The following is a 21,008-nucleotide window of genomic DNA, read 5'->3' as shown; positions in this document are numbered from 1 at the left end:
TGGGTAGTGTCTTATCTACAAACTCATCTTCCTTCCAAAATTTACCCCGGAACTTTATTCAGTTAAAATTCCCTCGCCGAATAAAAAAAGAAAAGCGCGAGCGAAGGCCGGGGCCGAATTTTCGGAGCCCACAATATAGTTGTAATTAGGAATTTTATTATGAATCACTCTATGAGACTCTTTATGTTCAATGATTTTTCTAATTTGAATATGCTTGCAGTTGCTGAAACTCGATTTGAAGGAGAAGCTTTTAGATGATTTATGGTGGGATGAGATTGAATACATCTTAAACTTCACAGATCCAATTTATGAGATGTTAAGAGTAGCGGATACGGATAAGTCTTGTTTACATCTCATTTATGAGATGTGGGATTCAATGCTAGCCAAAGTAAAAGAAATTATATATAGACATTAGAGGAAAGCACTTCATGAAGACTCAAGCTTTTGAGATGTTATTTATGCAATTTTAGAAGATAGATGGAGCAAAAATAATACACATTTATATTGCTTGGCTCACTCACTAAATCCTAAGTAAATTTCAACATTTTTATATTATTAATTTACAATTTGTTATTTAATAATTTCAATATTTTTTATTATTTATTTTTAATATTCTTTGAAGATATTCAACTAAAGAATGGCTTAAAGAGGACCCTCAAAGAGTTTCTCCACATAAAGATTTAGAAATTTCAAATATGAGGAAGACATGTTTGAAGCGTTATTTTCCATATGAGGAGAGAAGAGTCAATATTGAGCTTGCTAAATTTTTTGGTTATTTAGAAGACTTTGATGACCAAGAGTCATTGCGTATAGGTGGAGAATTGATCCAAAAATGTGGTGGATTATACATGGAGCTTCAGCACCTCTATTTCAAATAATCGCCATAAAATTGTTTGGCCAAGTTTCATCCTCATCTTGTTGTGAAAGAAATTGGAGCACATACTCGTCCAATCAATAAAGAGAAATAAAATTACTCCACAACGGACTGAAGATTTAGTTTATGTGCATACAAACATTCGGCTTATTTCAAGGAAAACTTCAACTTATATGGAAGGAGACAACAGAAAGTGGGATGTTGTTGGAGATGGATTTGAATCTCTTGAGGATATGGGAATATTAGAAATTGCTAATCTTTCACTTGATGAGCCTGAATTGGAAGCTATGATATTCATTGAAGATGATATAGAAATTCAAAGACAAACCACTGAAGAAGCTAATCCTATCATTCCTTTATTGAATAGTTGAAACTTCATTTGCTAGACAATTTATGTTTTTGTTTTTGTTGTTGTACTAGATATTTAAATATTTAATGCTTACTTTTATTTTGATATTATAAGATACAATGCTACAAATGATGTTGCTTTCAAATTTTTTTTGTCATTTTAAATATTATGCTTTGATTAATTTGTTATTTTTTATGTATGATTTATATTTTATAATGTCGTATCCGCGCCGTATCCGTATCCTGTATTTTTAAGAATTGTCGTGTCCCGTATCCGTATCGTGTCGTATCCGTGTCGTCGTATTTGTATCGGTGCAACATAGCCTCACATTGGTTTTAAGAGAAACCTTGCTTTTGGATAGAATAGGATCCCCGCTATCCTCACCTTCCTCCCTCCCACCATGAATTCCATAGTCAATGCCTTCCAATCCACCATGGTCTTCTCAAGGGTCTACAATCACTTCATGCCCATCTGTGCTCCCTAACTCCGATGGAAAGAAATCCTCCCTCACCTGGATCATCTGCAGTGTCACCATTAGTCCTGCGTAGATGCCTCTACTATTTTTCACCTTCCCCGTTCCCATCATCACCCTAAAAAAGCCTGTGCTGACCAGCTTCCCCCAATTGGTCCACCACCTAGTTGGAGATGAAATTGCGGGTCACTCCGCTGTCCACTAGAATGACCATAGATTATCCTCCTATATGTTCCCTCACATTCATGATGTGATTTTAGGTAAACCTCACCACTGAGTTTAAGGAGGCCTCCGCCACAGCTAGGTGCAAATGCTCCTTAATTGCCTCCTCTAGAGTCTCCTCATAACATACTGTAAGTGCCTACGGTGAACGGTCCTTGAAGCAGTGGCCTAGTGCAAAGTTCTCATCATAACGGAAACATAGTCCCCAACCCATTTCTCCTGAACCTCTGTCACATTCAACCGTTCGAAATTTCCCTCGGACCATGCTCCCAATCCCTTATCCTTGAGTACTCCTCTCTGAATGGGCACAGATTGTTCCTTTGGTGCCAAAAAAGTAGTCTTCGTCCACCATTAAGCTCCCAAACTACTGCTCCTGCTGCTTTTCTCAAGTGAGTTTTTATCCTCTACCAACTAGGCTAGCTTCATAGCCTCACCCAACTCCTGTGACCTCAATAATCGGAGTGGCCCTGCTTTTTTGCCTGAGCCCCTTCATGAAATTCCCCTCCAATATTGTCTCAAATAACCTCCCCAATCAGCTGGAAAAGTAATCAAACTTCTTTTGATAATCCATCACTATATCTTCCTAAACTAGAGCAAAGAACTACTCGTAGAAGTCTCCTTCCCGACTAGTTTGAAAATGTTCTAATAAACCATCTTTCAACTCCCTCCAAGATCGGATTGGATCTCTTATGTCTCTCCATTGATACCAAGACAAGACCTTCCTCTCTAAGCATAAAGTCGCCATCGTGAGTCTCTCCTTCTCCATCTGCCCATTCACTGCAAAGTACCTCTCCACCCTATGGATCCACCTATGAGCATCTTTCCCTTAAAAAATAGGCATCTTCAGCTTTCTCACTATTGGATCCCCTTCGCCCCAACTTCCTCTTCCACCTCCGGCTCCTCCCATGTGGTGATTGTTGTAATCTCTCCATTGTTTTGTCTCACCCCTCCTTTCATAGATATCCTCTTCCTCAAAATAAGTCATCCTTATTTCTTCCTCCCAATTTTTCCTCATGTCATACCCTTCACCTATCTCCCTCATGGTTATCAGTTCAAGAGGTGGTATATTTTCCCTGTCGCCCAGTATTACTATCTCTCGGTCGTCTCCCATTGTGTTGATATTGGAGTTTCCCCCACATTCTTGTCCACTCATCGGTAATCTTGCCTCACTTGTTGTTGGTTGGGTGTGAAGCTCTAATATTTTCTTTATCAAGTTCTCTAGGTTAGAAAACCTTCCTTCCATGGATGAAAACCGTTGCTCAACTTCAAATTTGAGTTGGCCAACTTCTTCTAGATTCTCTTCCAAAGTATCCACTTTCTTCGGCGTCATAGTTCTCAAATAGTGCTCTAATACCAATTTAATAGGAATCTGATCTCCACACAGAAAAACAACAATAACGAGAAAAATACACAGCAGAATTCAACAAGAAAGAAAGAGATTAAGAAGCCAAGCCAAGAAGTTCTACGTCACTTAGTTATAGCTTTATTGGGGAATAAATTTTAAACCCAATACATGGATCATTAGAATTTTGAAACATAACCATAAAATCCAAAATTGCAGGGGTGGGAAAAGCTTGGCAATTTCAAACTTGACTGCCAAGGTACATAGAAAAAAAAAATGTTAGGGTCTCTGAAAAGTGATATATGTTAGCTGAAATACACCTGACTTTGATTGCTTTAAATTATTTCTTAAAATCCCGCAATCCAGTCTGAAATTAGTTGACCAAAAACAATATTTCCCTTGCAAAGTCCTTTTTGTGTCAGTTTAGATAACAGGCTCAACTATTCTCGTGATTATAACAAGATTAAAATTATGCCTATCTGCATTCGTTTCTAAATAACCTACAGAAATAGTAATAAACACAAAGGAAAGGTTAAAGCTGTGAAATTTTTACCTTCAAGAGTTGAGAAGGCCCTTAAAACAAAAGTAAATGTGGCAGGGAACCGGAAAGGCTGATCTGTTGCTATTGCAAACAAATCCTGAAAAATATCTCATAAAAAATTTGTAACATCTTAGGAAAAAAGGGTATACATTTTAATCTAGATTGAGCCTACCTCACCAATCGCAGCAAAAGTCTGTTGCTGATCGGGTGACTGGCCTAGTAGATTATCCAAGAAAAACTGTATGGACCTCTTCACCTGCAGGAAAAGAAGCGCTATCATTGTCAGGCCAAAAATCACAACATAAAAAAAATTTATATATGCTCCGCTAAGATTATTAGTTTTTAAGATACATAAACATAATTATAAAAAATAAAATTAAAAAAAAAAAAAACATGCTTCACTAACCGATGACATGTCTCCTGTTGGCTTTAGTGCCTCAATTTCAATAAGGTTCCTCATAACCTAAATACATAGGCATTAAATAATAGCTTTGCCTCAGTATCCAAAATATCAAGAAACATGACAAATTCTAATAAATAAGAGAGTCTTCCACTAATGCAAAAGACAAACAACGCATGACATGAATAAGCAAATGCTAGTTTCTCCAATGGCTATAATCATTTTTAAAACCGATGAAGCATTCAACCACCATCAGTAAAATGCAAATATAGACTTAAATTAAAAAAAGAATTAAAAACATATCGAAGGACACTTCCTCATGCAAGGCTGGCCTTTATAAACTTGTAGCAGAATTTGGTGTCAAGAAGATATTTGAAAAGGGGGATTTTCCACCATCCTTTATCAGGATTATTAGATAGGTTATGCAATCAAAACTCATATCTGAATATTATATTTCAAACAGTTACAAACTTTGTTTCTTTGGAGAATCAAGACCTTGGCACAATTTCCAAAATCTTTACCAAGAAAGTTAACATGTTAAACTCTTTTTTTTTTTCCCATCACACCTAGTTAGTTCTCTTTCTACTCATTAGAGTTAAATATAAAACATGCTCTTATCCTTGATTTCCAGTCTTTGGGAAGCCGTCCAAAGTGGATGGAGACATAACGTAGCTGACACAACTCTAACTCCATAATTAGTGCCAAGATGGATGTGCTAGGAACTAGAAGAAAAAATTAGGATCAACATGGATAAGAATGTGCACTAGAAAAAATATACGTTTTGAGGGATTTCTGATGTATTGGTATCAAAATTCACATTCCTGATGCTTCTTATTTTGCTCTCCATCTAAAGTTGAGAAATGATTTGGATCTAAGGCAAGGAAGATCAAGATCGGAAAAACAGAGAATGCTCAAGTTCATCAGAAAGCTATTTCTATGTTTGTTAATGCTAGCGGGGTTAACACTGAAGAGTGTCTTGTAATTGAGCATTAATTTATGGTGACAGAAGGATAAAATACAGATGATAGTAAAATCTAGAGCTCAACGGATCATCTGTATGCTGTTGATGTGGCTTAAAATTGCACAATTGGGTATTAAGGCATTTTTTGTTCATGAGGGGAGGCGTAAGCCTCAAAATAAAAAAAATTGTGTAAAGTGATAATAAATATCAAAAGTGTTTTTTTATGTAATACTTAAATAATATATTAAATGATGACATATTAACTTCGTGGATATGGATGGCTTCGAATTTTTTTACAAGAAAAAGAAAATACAATGCAACAATTGCTTGTCCTAAAGATGAAGTTGCAATCAATCTCGATAATCGTAAAGGGCTTATTGTCAAGGAATTAATTTTCAAAACAATTGTTGGTTCTATTTCGATTGATGTTGTTAATTGAGTGATCATTTGATTGATAATACAACAACAACAACATCAAGCCATTGTCCCACCACGTCGGATCGGTTACGTGAAATTTTAATTAAATTTTTCTCCATTGTGTCAAGTTAAAAGTCAAATTCTCGTTTAAATATAATAAAAAAGATCATTTCTAACATTTTCTAACCAAGACTTTTTAGGTCTACATCTACCTTTCTTAACATAAGTCAAATCTAATACATTTACTTTCATAACCGGGTCATCGAAAGGCCGCCATTTTATGTGACCAAACCATCTAAGGCGACTCTATTTAATCTTATCTTCCACTAGAGCTACTCCAACCTTTCCACGTATATGCGCATTTCGTATCCTATTTTTAAGGGTAAAGCCACTCATCCACCTGAGCATCCTCATCTCTGCAACACTTAACTTAGTATTACGCTTCTCTTTTAATGGCCAACATTCGACACCATAAAGCATTGCAGGTCTCACCACCATCTTATAGAATTTTCCCTTAAGTTTGAGGGGGACTTTTTCTATCACACAACAAGCCCGATGCATTCCTCCACTTCAACCATCCAACTTGAATTTTGCAGATAATATTCCCATCTATTTCACCATCACTTTGAACAATAGATCCAATATATCTAAAAAATGTACTCTTATTAATGACTTGATCGTCCAAAGTCACAATCCCATCACTATATCTATTACCACTAAAATTGCACTTCATATATTCAGTTTTAGATCTCTCCAGTGAAAACCTTTAGACTTTAAGGTTGACCTCCATAATTCAAGTTTACCTTCAACTCCCTCTCCAATCTTATCAACAAGAAGAATATCATCAGCAAAAAGCATACACCAAGGTACATCCTCTTGCAAATGTCTAGTGAGAATATCCCTGACTAAAGCAAAAAAAGATATGGGCTTAAGGCTGATCCTTGATGTAATCCAACCAAAATAGGAAAATACTTTGTCAAACCATGTTTGAACACAAGTAATAACTCCTGCATACATATTTTTAATGATTTGAATATAAGCGTTATTAACTCCTTTCTTTTTAAGAACTCCCCATAACACTTCCTTAGAACTTTATCATATGATTTCTCTAAATCAATAAATATCATATATAGATCCTCCTTATTCTCTCTATATTCTCCATCAAACCTCTCAGCAAATATATGGTTTCCATAGTAGACCTACCCGGCATGAATCCAAATTGATTTTGAGAAACATTAGTATCATGCCGCAACCTACGCTCCATAACTTGCTCCCATAGTTTTAAAGTATACACATTAACTTAATTCTTCTATATTTCACACAATCTTGTACATCACCTTTATTTTTAAAAATAGGAATTAACACACTCATTCTCCACTCATCTGACATCTTTTTGGTCTTCAAAACAGTATTAAAAAGTTTAGTAAGCCAAGAAATTCCTTCATCTCCTAAGCATTTACACACCTTTATTGGAATATCATCAGGTCCTACAACTTTTCCACACTTCATTTTCTTTAAAGCCTCTCTAACTTTGGTTTTACTAATACGCCGATAAAAACAAAAATCTTTATTTTTATTTAGGGTGCTAAAGTCACTTTTTATTCTTCTAGATGCCACATTTGAAATCCCCAAATAATCATGACATGAATCCTTTAATACATTGTATTAATGCTAGGGCCTTCCCTGGAAGAAAAATAAGTGAGCATTTTGAGTTAGAGACTTTAGCGCCCTAAATGAAAATAAAGATTTTGATGGCAAGACTGATGGGATTGTATCACAAGGTGGTGTATATGTATGGAGAAAAATACGCTAGAGAAGGGCTATAAATAGAGGGTTTCAAATCACAAAAGAGGAAGTATTGAAACAGAGATGAAGGGATTCCAATGCTTCTCTTCAAATGGAGCCTCGCCGTAAATAAAGGTGATGTTGTAGAATAGCAAATGATCAAAGATTAAGACATCAAAAGGGACAAAAAATGTAGATGAATAGGAACACCTATAGCGCTTCTTAGTAAAAGAATAACCAAGGGATAAGCATTGATTACTCTGGGATCCAATTTATCTTTTGTCAGATTAGTATTATGTATGAAAGAAGAGCAACAAAAGGCTGGTGGAGGAAGAGAACTGACAATCAGGCTTGATAAACTTCATCTAACATTTGTTCAAATTAAGCTGATAAAATAATGGCTCAAGAGCCATGAATGTAGAGATCCTAAGCAAGAAAACAACTAGCTGAAGACTTAATACAAAGAAAATCTCTTGTGTCATTGTCAGGAAAACTGTTCTTAAGATATAATCTAAAATGGCATTGCCCTTTATCAACCAATAAATAAAATATTCTAACTTATTTTCATCTGAGAAAATAATCAAATACGTAATTCTATAATAAAAAATTAAGGAAAAATGAAAAATACCTTGTTTGCATCCTTTTCATAGACAGAGTAAAATAAGTCAAGCAGCCTCTCCCGAGTGAAGGATTTTATTTCACCCATCATTCCAAAATCATAATAGATAAGTGATCCATCCGTGTCAATAGCAAGATTTCCTGGATGGGGATCAGCATGAAAAAATCCAGTCTTCAGTATCTGCATTCGTACCTCAATTAGAAAGATAAAAACCAAAAACTTAGTGAAAATCTAACTACAATTCTTAAAGCCTCATAAGAATATCCATATGAAAAGGTCTAAAGACAGCTACAAGGAATGTTTTTGAAGAAATTTGAACGCTTACTATATGATTGGAAAGAAATGGCAATTTTAAGATAAAAAGGAAGCTTTACCTGAATCAAATATGCGTCTATAGCACGTGAAGCAATCAGCGAGCGGTTAATTCCACTAGCATCTATCTGGCTAAGGCTATTTATCTTTATTCCTGTTCAATACAAAGGTCAATGAAAAATGCGATAATCAAAGGTAACTTATAATCACCACTGGCGCATCATTATACAGTGTAACCGCAGGAAAAAAAAAGATAGAAAGCAGGGAAAACCTGGAACATATTCCAGTGTCAACACCTTCGTGGAAGTATAATCCCAAAGCACAGTCTACAAAGGACAATATATTTAATTATATTCAGAATGTTAATCGATCAATTTTCAAATCCACAATCAATATATGCCTAGATGCTACATATCAATATGAAGCTCAAGTAAAAAATAGGAAAGTGTAGCTTATTAGTAAATAATATTTCAATGTAAGAAACATACCGGTACACGAACCCACTTTACATTTCGAAAATCTCGACGGAACCTATCAGCATTCCTTCCTTCATTAATATAATCAATTTCTTGATATAGAATTCTGAAATTGCAGTAATAAGCATCAATTACGAGTATATATATATATATATATATATATTCAAATTGTAGTAAACATTTATACATACCCTTATATGTATTCAAATTGTAGAAAATCTCAACGGAACCTATCAGCATTCCTTGCTTAACGGGGCAAAAAATTTTTCTAAGATTGACTTACGAAGTGGTCATCACAAAATCCGAATACAACCAGGTGATGAGTGAAAAACAATCTTTAAAACAAATGGTAAGTCATGCCCTTTGGCTTGTCAAACGCACCTAGTATGTTTATGTGAACCATGAATTATATCTTACGTCCCTTCATTAGAAAATTTGTTGTGGTTTATTTTGATGACATCCTCATTTATAGTACTTATCCCAATGACCATCTTGAACAAGTGAAAAAAGCCCTCCAAACCTTAAGAGAACAAAGTTTGTACATAAACTTAAAAAAAGTGCTCTTTCATGACTCATAGTTTGATCTTCATTGGATACATTATCTCTGCATATAGTATTAAAGTAGACCTCATTAAAATAAAAGCGATCAAAAGTTAGCTGACTCCGAAAAATCTTAGAGAAGTTAGAAGATTTCAAGGATTAACCACTTTCTACCAAAGATTTATGAATAACTTCAGTACCTTGATATCACCCGTCATTGATTGTCTTAAAAAGGAAAAATTTTATGTGAGCCTCTCAAGCTAAAAAGGTATTTCAACTAATTAAAAAAAATGAGCCAAGCACTTATTCTTAGGTAGCCAAATTTTGACAAGATTTTTAAAGTAGACTGATGCATCCCATATTAGCATACGAGCTATCCTTAGTCAAGAAGGTCGACCCATCACTTTTTTAGTGAAAAAAATCAAGGATACTCGGTCTCGATATTCAACTTATGAAGTAGAGTTCTATGTGATTGTACAAGCCATAAAATTCTGGAGATATTATCTTATTCAAAGGGAATTTGTGTTAAACTCCGGTCACCAAGCACTACGATATTTAGGGTCTCAAAAGAATTTAAATCAAAGACATGCGATATCTTTCCTATAATAACACACATTTCAACATATACACAAAGCCGGAGTTCTAAAAAAGTCGCTGATGCCTTAAGCAAACAAGCCCACTTATCTGTAACTCTTCACCCAACTATGGTCTCCCTATATTCTTTGAAAGATAACTATGCCACTGACACAGAATTTAAAAACCCTTTGGGAATCATGTTGTACTTCCGGAATTGACCCCTCTGCTCAATTTATCATCCAACAAGAACTTTTGTTAGGGAGCTAGACTCTGCATCACCCAAAGCTCTCTACGCGAAAAACTTATCCAAGAACTTCATGGTGGAGGATTAGGAGGGCATTTTAGTGAAGGAAAAACTATAGCCTTAGTTGAAGAACGATATTATTGGCCCCAGATGCGACAACATTCATCCAAGTTTGTAAAACAATGTAAAACCTATCAATCATTAAAAGAAACAATTCAAAACACTGGTTTATATACTCCTATCCCGATTTCAAACAAACCCTAGGAAGATATCACCATGGACTTCATCGTAGGATTACCTATAACAGCCCAAAAAATTGAATTTGTGTTCGTTATCGTTGACCGATTCAGTAATATAGTCCATTTTATTCCCAGTAAGAAAACATCTGATGCATTTCATTTTACTAAATTAATTTTTAAAAAAATTGTGCTACTGTATGGCATACCTCGAACTTTTACCTCTAATAGGGATACTATATTTTAAGTCATTTTTGGAAACTTTGCCCCTTATTGTTCCAGTTCAGACCATTGATGATTTTATCAATGATGTTATGGATATTCGTACTACCCAGACAAGATAAGGGGTGCACCGACGATTCTTGATTAGATGGAGTGGACATCCTCTGACTGACTGTTCTTGGATTGAAGCTGAAGAGTTGTAGCTTCGTCGTCTTAATGAGATTCTTCCACCATGGGAGAATTAATGTAGTCAAGAATTTACATTTTATGTATTTTTATTTTTTCGTGTTATTGGACGCTATGTATTTTATTTTTGTATTACCCTATGATGGAAAACGACCAATAATTATGTTGGATTTGATGCACTCGGGTTGGTTCATACCATTGCCCCTTCATTTGAGTTTGATCTTTGATGCATTCATGTTTTTAGTTTGTTTTGTTTTGATGTAATTTGAACAATATTTAGTTGTGTTTTATTTTTTTTATGCTATTCAATGATGGAGAACATCCAATGATCATGGTAGGATGTGCTTGGGCATGGCAAGGCTTGGGTTTGCTAGCATTTTGGGTCCTTTTGTTCTTTGGGCTGCTTGCTGTTTCACGGTTTGGGTCATGGATGCTCTCGGGATAGGCTTTGGCTGCTCTGGTTGTGACCTGAAATTTGGAGAACTTCTTAGTGCTAGCTCATTAATGCTTGAGCTGAAGTTCAACTCATTATTTGGTGGAGTAATTGCACTTCCTAGCTCATAAATTAGAAAAGATATGTGGAGTGGAGCTTGTTTCTTCCCCTTCTTGTGTCTCCTCAGTTTCTTCTTTGTGCTATTCCCGTGAAATGGCTGCTGGATGCTTGTGTGGCCTTTTCGGTTTCTCCCCCTGGTTGTTTTCCCGTGACCTCTCCAGCCCGCTTTCTGTGTTGGCTCTTCGGGTCCCTCCCTGGCTGTGTTCCCATGGCTTCTCCTACCGGTTTTCTGTGCAGATTTTTGGGAGTTGTTTGTGGTGTCTTTTTCCCTTCCTCTTCCCCTTACCTGATTGGTTTTGTTGGAGGTTGATGTTGGATGTTTGGCTCCCCTTTTTGCCTATATATATGAGAAGATTTTGTCATGGAGAGGTTGTTGATTAACTTGAGATAAGTTGCTAAAAACCTGAGAGTTTCTTCTCTTGAAAAAGCTTGAGAGCTTGTTCCACCTCTTCCTCCTCTCTATTTCGTCTTGGCTTCTAACCTCTTCTTCTCTACGCAAGTTCCACTCCACTTATATCCTTCTTCTTGAGCTTTTAAAAGTTGTTTGTTGGCTGATTTGGAGACATTGACCGGAGAAGTTTGGTTGGACGTTGGACCCTTTTGTTGTGGTGGACCCTTGGTTTGCAAGCCTAAGCACTTTATCATATATTTCCTAATTCTCGTTGCATGTGAGGAAATCTCTTGCTGGTTGTTCTGAGGATAGTATTTTAATGTTATAAATTTGTTTCGTTTGATTTGACTTTTTCGTTTGCTTTCATGTTTGTTTGGATGTTTGCTTATTAGATTGAATGGAGTTTGGTTTTCATTTGTCCTAGTGTTCTCCTTTTTGTCTTTTCTTTCTATTTTACCCGTATCAAATGTGATATCAGAGCGAGTTAGAATATCCTTAGTTGGTGAATCTTTTTCTTTAAAATCTAAGATGGCTAATAATCCGGGGGATTGGCAAAATATGATGCAACAGTTAGCAGATTTGCAAAACCAAATGAACGAAATGGCTAACACTCTTGCTAATTTAAATGTCAACCAACATAATGTCCAAACATATGAAAGTGAAAAAGAAGTCCCTAGGAACCAAAATAGGCTACAAAGAAACTGAGATTATGGGATTAAAATAGATGTTCAAAACTTTGAGGGGATATTACAACCTGATCAATTCCTCGAGTGGATAGAAAAAATGGATCAAATTTTTTATTGGAAAGAAAGTCCGAAAAACCAAAAAAAAAAAGCAAGTTTAAAACTTACAGGTCATGCCTTACATGGTGAAAAAATTTACAAAACAATAGGCAAAGATGTGGGAAAGAGAAAATACAAAATTGGGAAAGAATGAAAGAAAAAATAAGGGGGAAATTCTTGTCATCTGATAACGCACGAACACTTTTTCAAGAATTTAATAACTTGCGACAAGGAAATCAATCTGTTGAATAATACACTGAAATGTTTTACAAACTTCAATCGAGAAATGACTTAGATGAATTTAAAGAAAAAACTGTCTCAAGGTATATATCAACGGTCTTAAGTGGACAATCCAAGATCAACTGAATTTGAATCATGTAAATAAAACTGACGAGGCTTATCGTATGGCATTAAAATTTGAAAAGCAACATCAAAGGAAAAGGGGTCACAACAAAATAACGAAAACATATGAACGACGACCAATTAGCGGGGTTAAGACTCAAACTTCTGTGGGAACATCGGGTGTGAAAATCAAATCTTTTGAAACTCAAAATATGGATAAGGGAAAAGGAATCATGGGGCATAAACCTACTGAACAACCAAGATTAATTGGATCATGCTATAAATGTGGGTTTTATGGTCATCTTTCTGTGTTCTTGTAGAAAAAATCATTCATAAGAAACAAATTCATTGAAAATGATGAAGAGATAGAAGAAGATGAAGAAAACGAATCCGAACCTGAAAATGACATTAAATTGGAAAAAAATGATGTAGAGGAAGATGAAGGTGAATAGCTTTTGGTAATCCGACAAATTTTAACAACTAAAGTTGAGAATGGGGATAGGTGGCTTAGGAGAAACATTTTCAAAACAACTTGCACGGTTGAGGGAAAAATCTGCACTCTTATGATCAATAGCAGAAGTTCAGGAAATTTTGAGTCACAACTAATGGTTGATAAGCTAAAGTTAATATCCAAACCACTTGTCAAACCTTATAAAATCTCTTAATTCAAGGAAGGGGGTGAAGTTCCTATAACAAAGCAATGTTTTGTCAACTTATCAATTGGGGGTTCTTTTAAGGATTAAGTTGTTTGCGATGTCGTACCTCTTGAAGTTGTGACATTTTGTTGGGTCGTCCTTGACAATTTGATCACAAAATCATTCATAACGGAGAAAAGAATACTTATACTTTGATTCAAAATAATGAGTTCACTCTCTATCCTCAAACATTTGTTCCTGATTCGCTTGTCAAAAATAATAAGGTTGCCAAAATAAATACTCCTGAACTGCTTTTGAACACATGATTTGAAACATTCTGAGGTAGCTTACTTGGTTTTGGGAAAGGAAATTGATTCAACTCTTCAAATTCCTAAAGAAATTCAGCCTTTAATTGATAAGTTTTCTGATATAACACCTGAGAAATTTCCTATAGGTTTGCCACCGATGAGAGATATTCAACATCATATTGATTTAATACCTGGAGCCACTTTACCTAACCTTCCTCATTACAGGATGAGTCCAATTAAGCATGATGAACTTTTTAAGCAAGTAACTGAACTGTTAGAGAAAAGTTTGATTAAGGAAAACTTAAGTCCTTGTGCTGTGCTTGCTTTGCTAACTCCAAAAAAAAGATGGAACGTGGATAATGTGTGTGGATAGTAGGGCTATAAATAAAATCACCATTAAGTATAGATTTCTTATTCCTAGACTGGATGACATGTTGGATATGTTAAGCGGTGCTAAAATCTTTTTCAAAATTGATTTGAGAAACGAGTATCACCAAATTAGAATAAGACCTGGGGATAAGTGGAAAACTGCTTTTAAAACTAAAGAAGATTTGTATGAATGGCTCGTGATGCCTTTTGGGATTTCTAATGCTCCGAGCACTTTTATGAGAACAATGAATCATGTTTTGAGACCTTTTATTGGAAAATTCGTGGTGGTTTATTTCGACGATATTTTGATTTATAGCATTCACCCTTCTGAGCATCTTAATCATGTGAGACAAGTTTTACAAATGCTAAAAGACAAAAGCTGTACATCAATCTTAAAAAATGTTCCTTCATAACTTCGAGCTTAACATTTTTTAGTTACATTGTGTCTGCCAAGGGAATTAAAGTTGATCTTGTGAAAATAGAGGCAATTCAAAACTGGCCTACTTCTAAAAACATAAGTGAGGTGAGAGGATTTCATGGCTTAGCTTCTTTCTATCGACGGTTTATTAAAAACTTTAGTTATTTGATTGCTCCTATCACTGATTGTTTGAAAAAAGGATATTTAGGTGGACACCTCAAGCTGAACAAACATTTGAAATCATAAAGGCAAAAATGAGTCAAGCTTCCCTTAGCTTGCCAAACTTTGAAAAAAAATTGAAGTTGATTGTGATGCTTCTCATTTTGGTATTGGTGTTGTGCTTAGTCAGGAGGAAAAATATATTGCTTACTTTAATGAAAAGTTGAATGATGCTCGATCCAAATATTCTACTTATAACTTGAAATTTTATGCTATTGTTTAAGCTTTGAAATTCTGGAGATGTTATTTGATCCAAAGGGAATTTGTTTTAAATATTGATCACGAAGCTTTACGATTTTTTGGCTCTCAATAAAATTTGAATAAGAGGCATGTCAAATGGGTTTCTTTTTTGCAAGAGTATACTTTTCACATTAAACATAAAACCGGTGTGCTAAACAAGATAGATGGTGCTTTAAGCAGGAGATCTCATTTGTTGGTAATTGTTTACCCAACTATCACTTCTTTTGATCTTTTTGAAAGATACTTACGCAAATGATCCTAATTTTAAAAGTATTTGGGACTCTTGTCTTTCTTCTGGAACTGATCCTTCTGCTCAATTTGTCATTCACCAATAATTTTTATTTAAGGGCTCTAGACTTTGCACAACAAAAAATTCTTTAAGAGAGCAACTTGTACATGAACTTCATAGTGCAGGTTTGGGTGGACATTTTGAGCAAGGAAAAAACTGTTACTTTGGTTAAAGAAAAATACTTCTGACCTCATATGAGGAAACAAATTGTTAAGCTGGTAAAACAATGCAAAATTTGTCAAGCTTTTAAAGGGACTTCTCAAAATACTGGTTTGTATACTCCTCTTCCTATTCCAAATAAGCCTTGGGAGGATATCTCAATAAATTTTGTTTTGGGATTGTCTGTTACTGCTAGAAATTTTGATTCTATTTTTGTTGTTGTGGACCGATTTAGCAAAATGGCACATTTTATTCCTTGCAAGAAAATTTCTGATGTTTCATATATTGCTGATTTGTTTTTTAAAGAAATTGTTCGTCTCCATGGTATTCCTTGCACTTTTACTTATGATAGAGATACTAGATTTTTGATTCATTTTTGGAGAACACTTTGGGCAAAATTAGGAACTACTCTTCAATTTAGTAGTGCATATCATCCACAAACTGATGGACAAACTGAAGTTGTCAATCGAAGCTTATGAAATTTACTGAGATGCCTTGCTAGAGAAAAACCATCCCAAAGGGATTTGATATTGCCCCAAGCTAAATTTACATACAATAATTCTGTTAATTGTTCCACTGGTAAAACTCCATTTGAAATTATTTATGGTCAGCCTATACCTCACATTTTAGATAGAAATTGTTTGCATATGCCTAATAAAGTTAGTGCTGAAGTTTAGCTCATTATTTGGTGCAGTAATTGCACTTCCTAGCTCATAAATTTGAAAAGGTATGTAGAGTGGAGCTTATTTCTTCCCCTTCTTGTGTCTCCTGGGTGCTTGTGTGGGATTTCGGTTTCTCCCCCTGGTTGTTCTCCCGTGACCTCTCCAACCCATTTTTTGTGTTGGCTCTTCGGGTCCCCCTCCCTGGCTGTGTTCCCGTGGCTTCTCCTACCCGTTTTCTATGCAATTTTTTGGAGTTGTTTATGGTGTCTTTTGCCCTTCCTCTTCCCCTTACCTAATTGGTTTGGTTGGAGGTTGATGTTGGCTGTTTGGCTCCCCTTTTTTCCTATATATATGAGAAGATTTTGTCATGGAGAGGTTGCTGATTAACTGGAGATAAGTTGCTAAAAACCTGAGGGTTTCTTCTCTTGAAAAAGCTTGAGAGCTTGTTCCACATCTTCCTCCTCTCTATTTCGTCTTGGCTTCTAACATCTTCTTCTCTACGCAAGTTCCACTCCACTTGTATCCTTCTTCTTGAGCTTTTGGAAGTTGTTTGTTGGCTGATTTTGAGATATTTGTCGAAGGAGTTTGGTTGGACGTTGGACCATTTTGCTGTGGTGGACCCTCGGTTTGCAATCCTAAGTGCTTTATCATATATTTCCTACTTCTCGTTGCATGTGAGGAAACCGCTTGCAGGTTGTTCTGAGGATAGTATTTTTATGTTATAATTTTGTTTCGTTTGATTCGACTTTTTCGTTTTCTTTGATGTTTGTTTGGATGTTTGCTTACTAGATTGAATGGAGTTTGGTTTTCATTTGTCCTAGTGTTCTCCTATTTGTCTTTTCTTTCTAGTTTGCCCGCATCAATCTTGCTTCCTTGCTGCTTATTAGCTGGTTGGGTATCAAGCTGTAGATTGTTTTTTCCCTTATTGAGCTAGGCCCATTTCTCCCTTTTGGCTGTTTGGATTTCCCCTTTGTTGATTTAACTACTTGGGACTCTTCTCCTCTCCCTCTTTAGCTGTTCGATTTTCCCCTTTGTTGATTCCTCTACTTGATGCTTCGACTTCTTATTGGATGATTTGGATTGCTTTAATTGGCTAAAATGATGGCTCATTTAATTGAAAAATTAAATGCTCTCCCTATATAAAGTGGCAGAAACCCTATTGTAAAAATAGTTTTCGGCAAGAAAAATTCAACCTAAGGGTTCCTTCATGGCATGAGAGCTAGTCTTTCCCCTATCCCCTATTACTTCCTCTCGGTCTTTCTTCTTCTTCTTCTTCTTCTCTCCACGGTTTCTCTAAATATTGTGAGTTGTGAGGCGGTGTTGTTACCCTGTTCTATTAGTATTTGCTTGAGTGCAGACTTGTGCCGGATCAAGTTTCAGTTGTGGATGACTGGTTAGATCATTCATTTGAGTACATTTCCCTAATTTTGTGTATTGCATGTGAGGTGCCATTCGTGGTTGTTTTGAGAGTTATTATTGTTTATGTGATTTGTATCTTTCTTTACTACGTGATTTCCTAAACAGTTTCTAACGTTTGTTTTTTACCAAGTCAATCTCTCTTTGTATTTGTTGTGTTATTGAAAGGAAGTTTTTTAGTTGTGTGCTTAAGTGTTCTCCTAAAAGGTGTAGGAACTTAGGTTGCATCAGAATATTACACCTGATAAAATAGTTTAAATTAAAACAACATAAAAAGAAATTCGTCCATAGATAATTTTTCATAAAAAAGATCTGCAAATGGATCTATTCCTGATCTGAAAATGGGCCTACTTACAGTGTACATATTTGACGAGAAAAATTATAAAACAAATGTTGGCATGCATGCTTCTTTAGCTATTCCTTCCATGCAAGAGGTTGATCTTAGTATGGATTTTTTACTTTAGATTTACCTAAAACATGTCTTCGGCATGATAACATTTTTGTAGTTGAATAATTTTTCAAAACAACTCATTGTATTACAATTCTCAAAGACTACAAGTCCAGCCAATGTAGCCAAGTTTTTCTTTAACGAAATTATTCAACAACAAGGTTTTCTAAGTACTTCAATAAATGATAGGAAATTAAATTATCTCTCTTATAATGGGACAATCTAATAAAAATTATTGGGAACAATCATTAGATTATCATTGATTTTCCGTCTAAAAACTAATAATCAACTGAAGTAGTTAAAAAATTCTTTAGAAACCGTATAGGATGCCTAGTTACGAAAATATACAAAATTGAGCACGTACCTATTGTTGAATGATGTTCAACAACATTGTAAGTAAATTTTTAGGCAAAACATCATTTAAGATTGTTATGGCAAAGACCCTAAAAAGCTAATATAATGTATTCCGTTACTATTGAATTATTTTTTTTCTTGCATCATTTGCAAGCAGTCTCACATAAAGATGTTCATAAAAAAACTGGAAATCATAATAAGTCTCTTGTTGCTGCAACTATGCAACAAATTGCTAAGATCATCAAGGAGACAATCATAATTCAGCTAAGATGTGCACCAGATGCACTACGAACTAACCAACTTGTGATGTAACAACTTTACTAGAAATTATATAAAAAGCAATATTATAGAACTACTTGACAAATATTTTTAAAAAAATTAATGACTTGAAGAACAAGATTACAGTGAAGCATTTACTTGGAACACTCATCATAGATACCAATCCAATCCCTCGTGGGTCCTCCAAATGTCTCACTTTGCTGAAAATACTCGGCAATTAGTTTCAAGTTCCCTGATTTAAAAAATAAAAAATCAGGATCTAACATATAGGATATAACTACATAAGATAGCAAAAAAATAAAAATGAAATTGGTTGCAATAAATGATGTCATGAACGCAAAGACCAAAAGTGTATTGATTTCAGTTGTACCTATAAAATTACACGAAGATGACCCCAAAAAAATTATTACCGACTACAAATCTCATTGATACTTTTTTTTTAAAAAAAAATTTATGAAGATGCTAAAAGAAATTAGTTTCAAATAGTAAATTAAAAAAAAACAAAAAAATCTTAAGATAAAACACTATTACCAAGATTAGTTCTTTTACCATGATATGTGGAGATTATCAGATAAAATTTCCCTAATTCTTGACAAAAGCATTTACCACATTTATTGAAAAATGCTATGAAATTAGAATCTATCGAATTAAGGAAAAAAACCAGATGACAACGGAGTATAATAGGACTACTCGGCTTTGGATTTCTTGTATCAATAAGGATATAGCAAACAGAATCAATAATGCTTGGAAAGCGTGTGTGTGTGTATATATATATATGAAATAATTGGACAATCGAACATGGAGCCAAACAGAAATATTACAAAATAGCAAGATATATTGTATGGCGTTAAAAGTTTTGCAACAAAAAAAAATCAGAAATAGCCAATTCAATAATCCTAGGGAAAAGCTTCAGTAGCCAATTTTGGGTCGATTCGATCAATTTGAGTTTAATTTAATTAAATTGAGATCCAATTCGAGAAAATTGATGCTTGACGATGACCGATTGAGTCGATCAACTGCGATCATGGTTTAAAATTGCGCAATATGAGGCTCGCCTTCAGGCCCGCCTTTGTGCAATTCCAGAAAAAAATACCTCGATGCTTACGCCTCGAGTTTTTTTTATGAGGCTTGCGCCTCAACTTGGTTCAGGCCCGCATTCGCCTCACTAGCATGAGGCTTACACCTTACGCTATATATATTAAAACTTACATAAATCTTGAAGTAAAGGCCCGACATTGGACTCTTGATGTAGGCAAAAGGGGGGTCAAATCAAATCCAAAAATATTTGGTTTTGATTTCCCTTGGGCTTACTAGCTCAATAAATTTTGAGCTGGAATTTAGCTCATTTATGAGCTGATTTTTAGTTCATTTATTGAACTAAAGGTTAGCTCATTATTAGCTAAGTTTTAGTTCATTAGTTATCTTAATTATGTATTTTTATTTATAGTTTTTATGTCTTAAATTTATGTTTGTCTCTTGGGATTCTAAAATGGCTTTTGGAATCCCAATGTTGTTTGTTTTCCCGTGCCTTGGCTCCTTGGCTTCCACGGTTGCCTGTTTCTGTGCCTTGGCTCCTTGGTTCCCACGGTGGGCTGCTGGACTTCCGTGCTGGGTGGCTTTTCCCGTGCCTGGTGGCTCGGTTCCGTGCGGGCCTCTTGGGTTCCTGCAGCTGCCTCTTCGGTTCCTTGGCTGGGCTGTTTTTCCGTGAAAAGTTGGGGGCTTTTCCGTGGTTTGTGGTGCTTAGATTCCTGTGGGAATTTAATTAGGTGCTTGTTTGTATTCCCCTTTCATACCTACATATATGAGGGGTTTTGTAATGTTTTAAAAAAGAATGTTATAAGAATGATTTTTGGAAATATAAACCTGCGGGTTTTGTTGGAAAAGCTTGCGAGCTTGTTCCATTCTACTTCTTATCTCCTCTAGGAAAGACTTGCGAGTTCTTTCCACCCTTTGTCTTGGCTTCTAACCTCTTTCGTCTCTCTACAAGTGACCAACTCACCTGTATCCCTCTTCTTTTGGAAAGCAATTTTAGGTTGTCTTGTTTGAGTCGTTTGTAAGAGTCCTTATTTGTAAGTCCTTTTATAATATTAAAGTTGTATTTTGTTTTGTTAGTTATATTTTGTCAAGTTTTGAGTAGTTTATGTCTTTCTAGCATCCTAGAAAGAGTTTGTTTTTGTGATCAAAAATTTTTGGTCGCATCATTTTGGTATCAGAGCAAGTTAGAAAGTCCTAGGTTGGTTTGTCAAATCTTGTTTTGGTTTGTCAAGTCAAGTCTTGTGAGTTGTGTGAATCTTGTGAGTCTAAGTTTTTTAGGTTGAGTCTTTTGAGTCTTGTTTGTTGAGTCTTTCTTTTAAAAATGAGACTGAGAGA

At 35.2% G+C, this 21,008-nt stretch overlaps 1 protein-coding gene across 7 annotated transcripts in view; it reads right to left on the bottom strand.

The window, feature by feature from the left end:
* LOC110101269 (protein ACTIVITY OF BC1 COMPLEX KINASE 7, chloroplastic) overlaps positions 1–21,008 on the bottom strand; it is a 67,215-nt gene that overhangs the window by 29,016 nt on the left and 17,191 nt on the right. For all 7 annotated transcript variants that reach the window (XM_028699203.1, XM_020829099.2, XM_020829097.2 and 4 more), the window contains 8 exons: positions 18,777–18,870; positions 8,783–8,876; positions 8,566–8,620; positions 8,357–8,448; positions 7,992–8,162; positions 4,207–4,263; positions 3,973–4,056; positions 3,813–3,897 (listed from right to left, as the gene is read on the bottom strand). In XM_028699203.1, the coding sequence (XP_028555036.1) occupies positions 3,813–3,897; positions 3,973–4,056; positions 4,207–4,263; positions 7,992–8,162; positions 8,357–8,448; positions 8,566–8,620; positions 8,783–8,876; positions 18,777–18,870 (732 nt within the window). The remainder of the gene's footprint in view (positions 1–3,812; positions 3,898–3,972; positions 4,057–4,206; positions 4,264–7,991; positions 8,163–8,356; positions 8,449–8,565; positions 8,621–8,782; positions 8,877–18,776; positions 18,871–21,008) is intronic.

The sequence above is a fragment of the Dendrobium catenatum genome, unplaced genomic scaffold (genome assembly GCF_001605985.2).
Source record: "Dendrobium catenatum unplaced genomic scaffold, ASM160598v2 fragScaff_scaffold_1220, whole genome shotgun sequence".
NCBI classification, from domain to species: domain Eukaryota; kingdom Viridiplantae; phylum Streptophyta; class Magnoliopsida; order Asparagales; family Orchidaceae; genus Dendrobium; species Dendrobium catenatum.
Note: the sequence above shows the minus strand (reverse complement) of the source record. Positions and strands in the feature narration are given on the sequence as shown.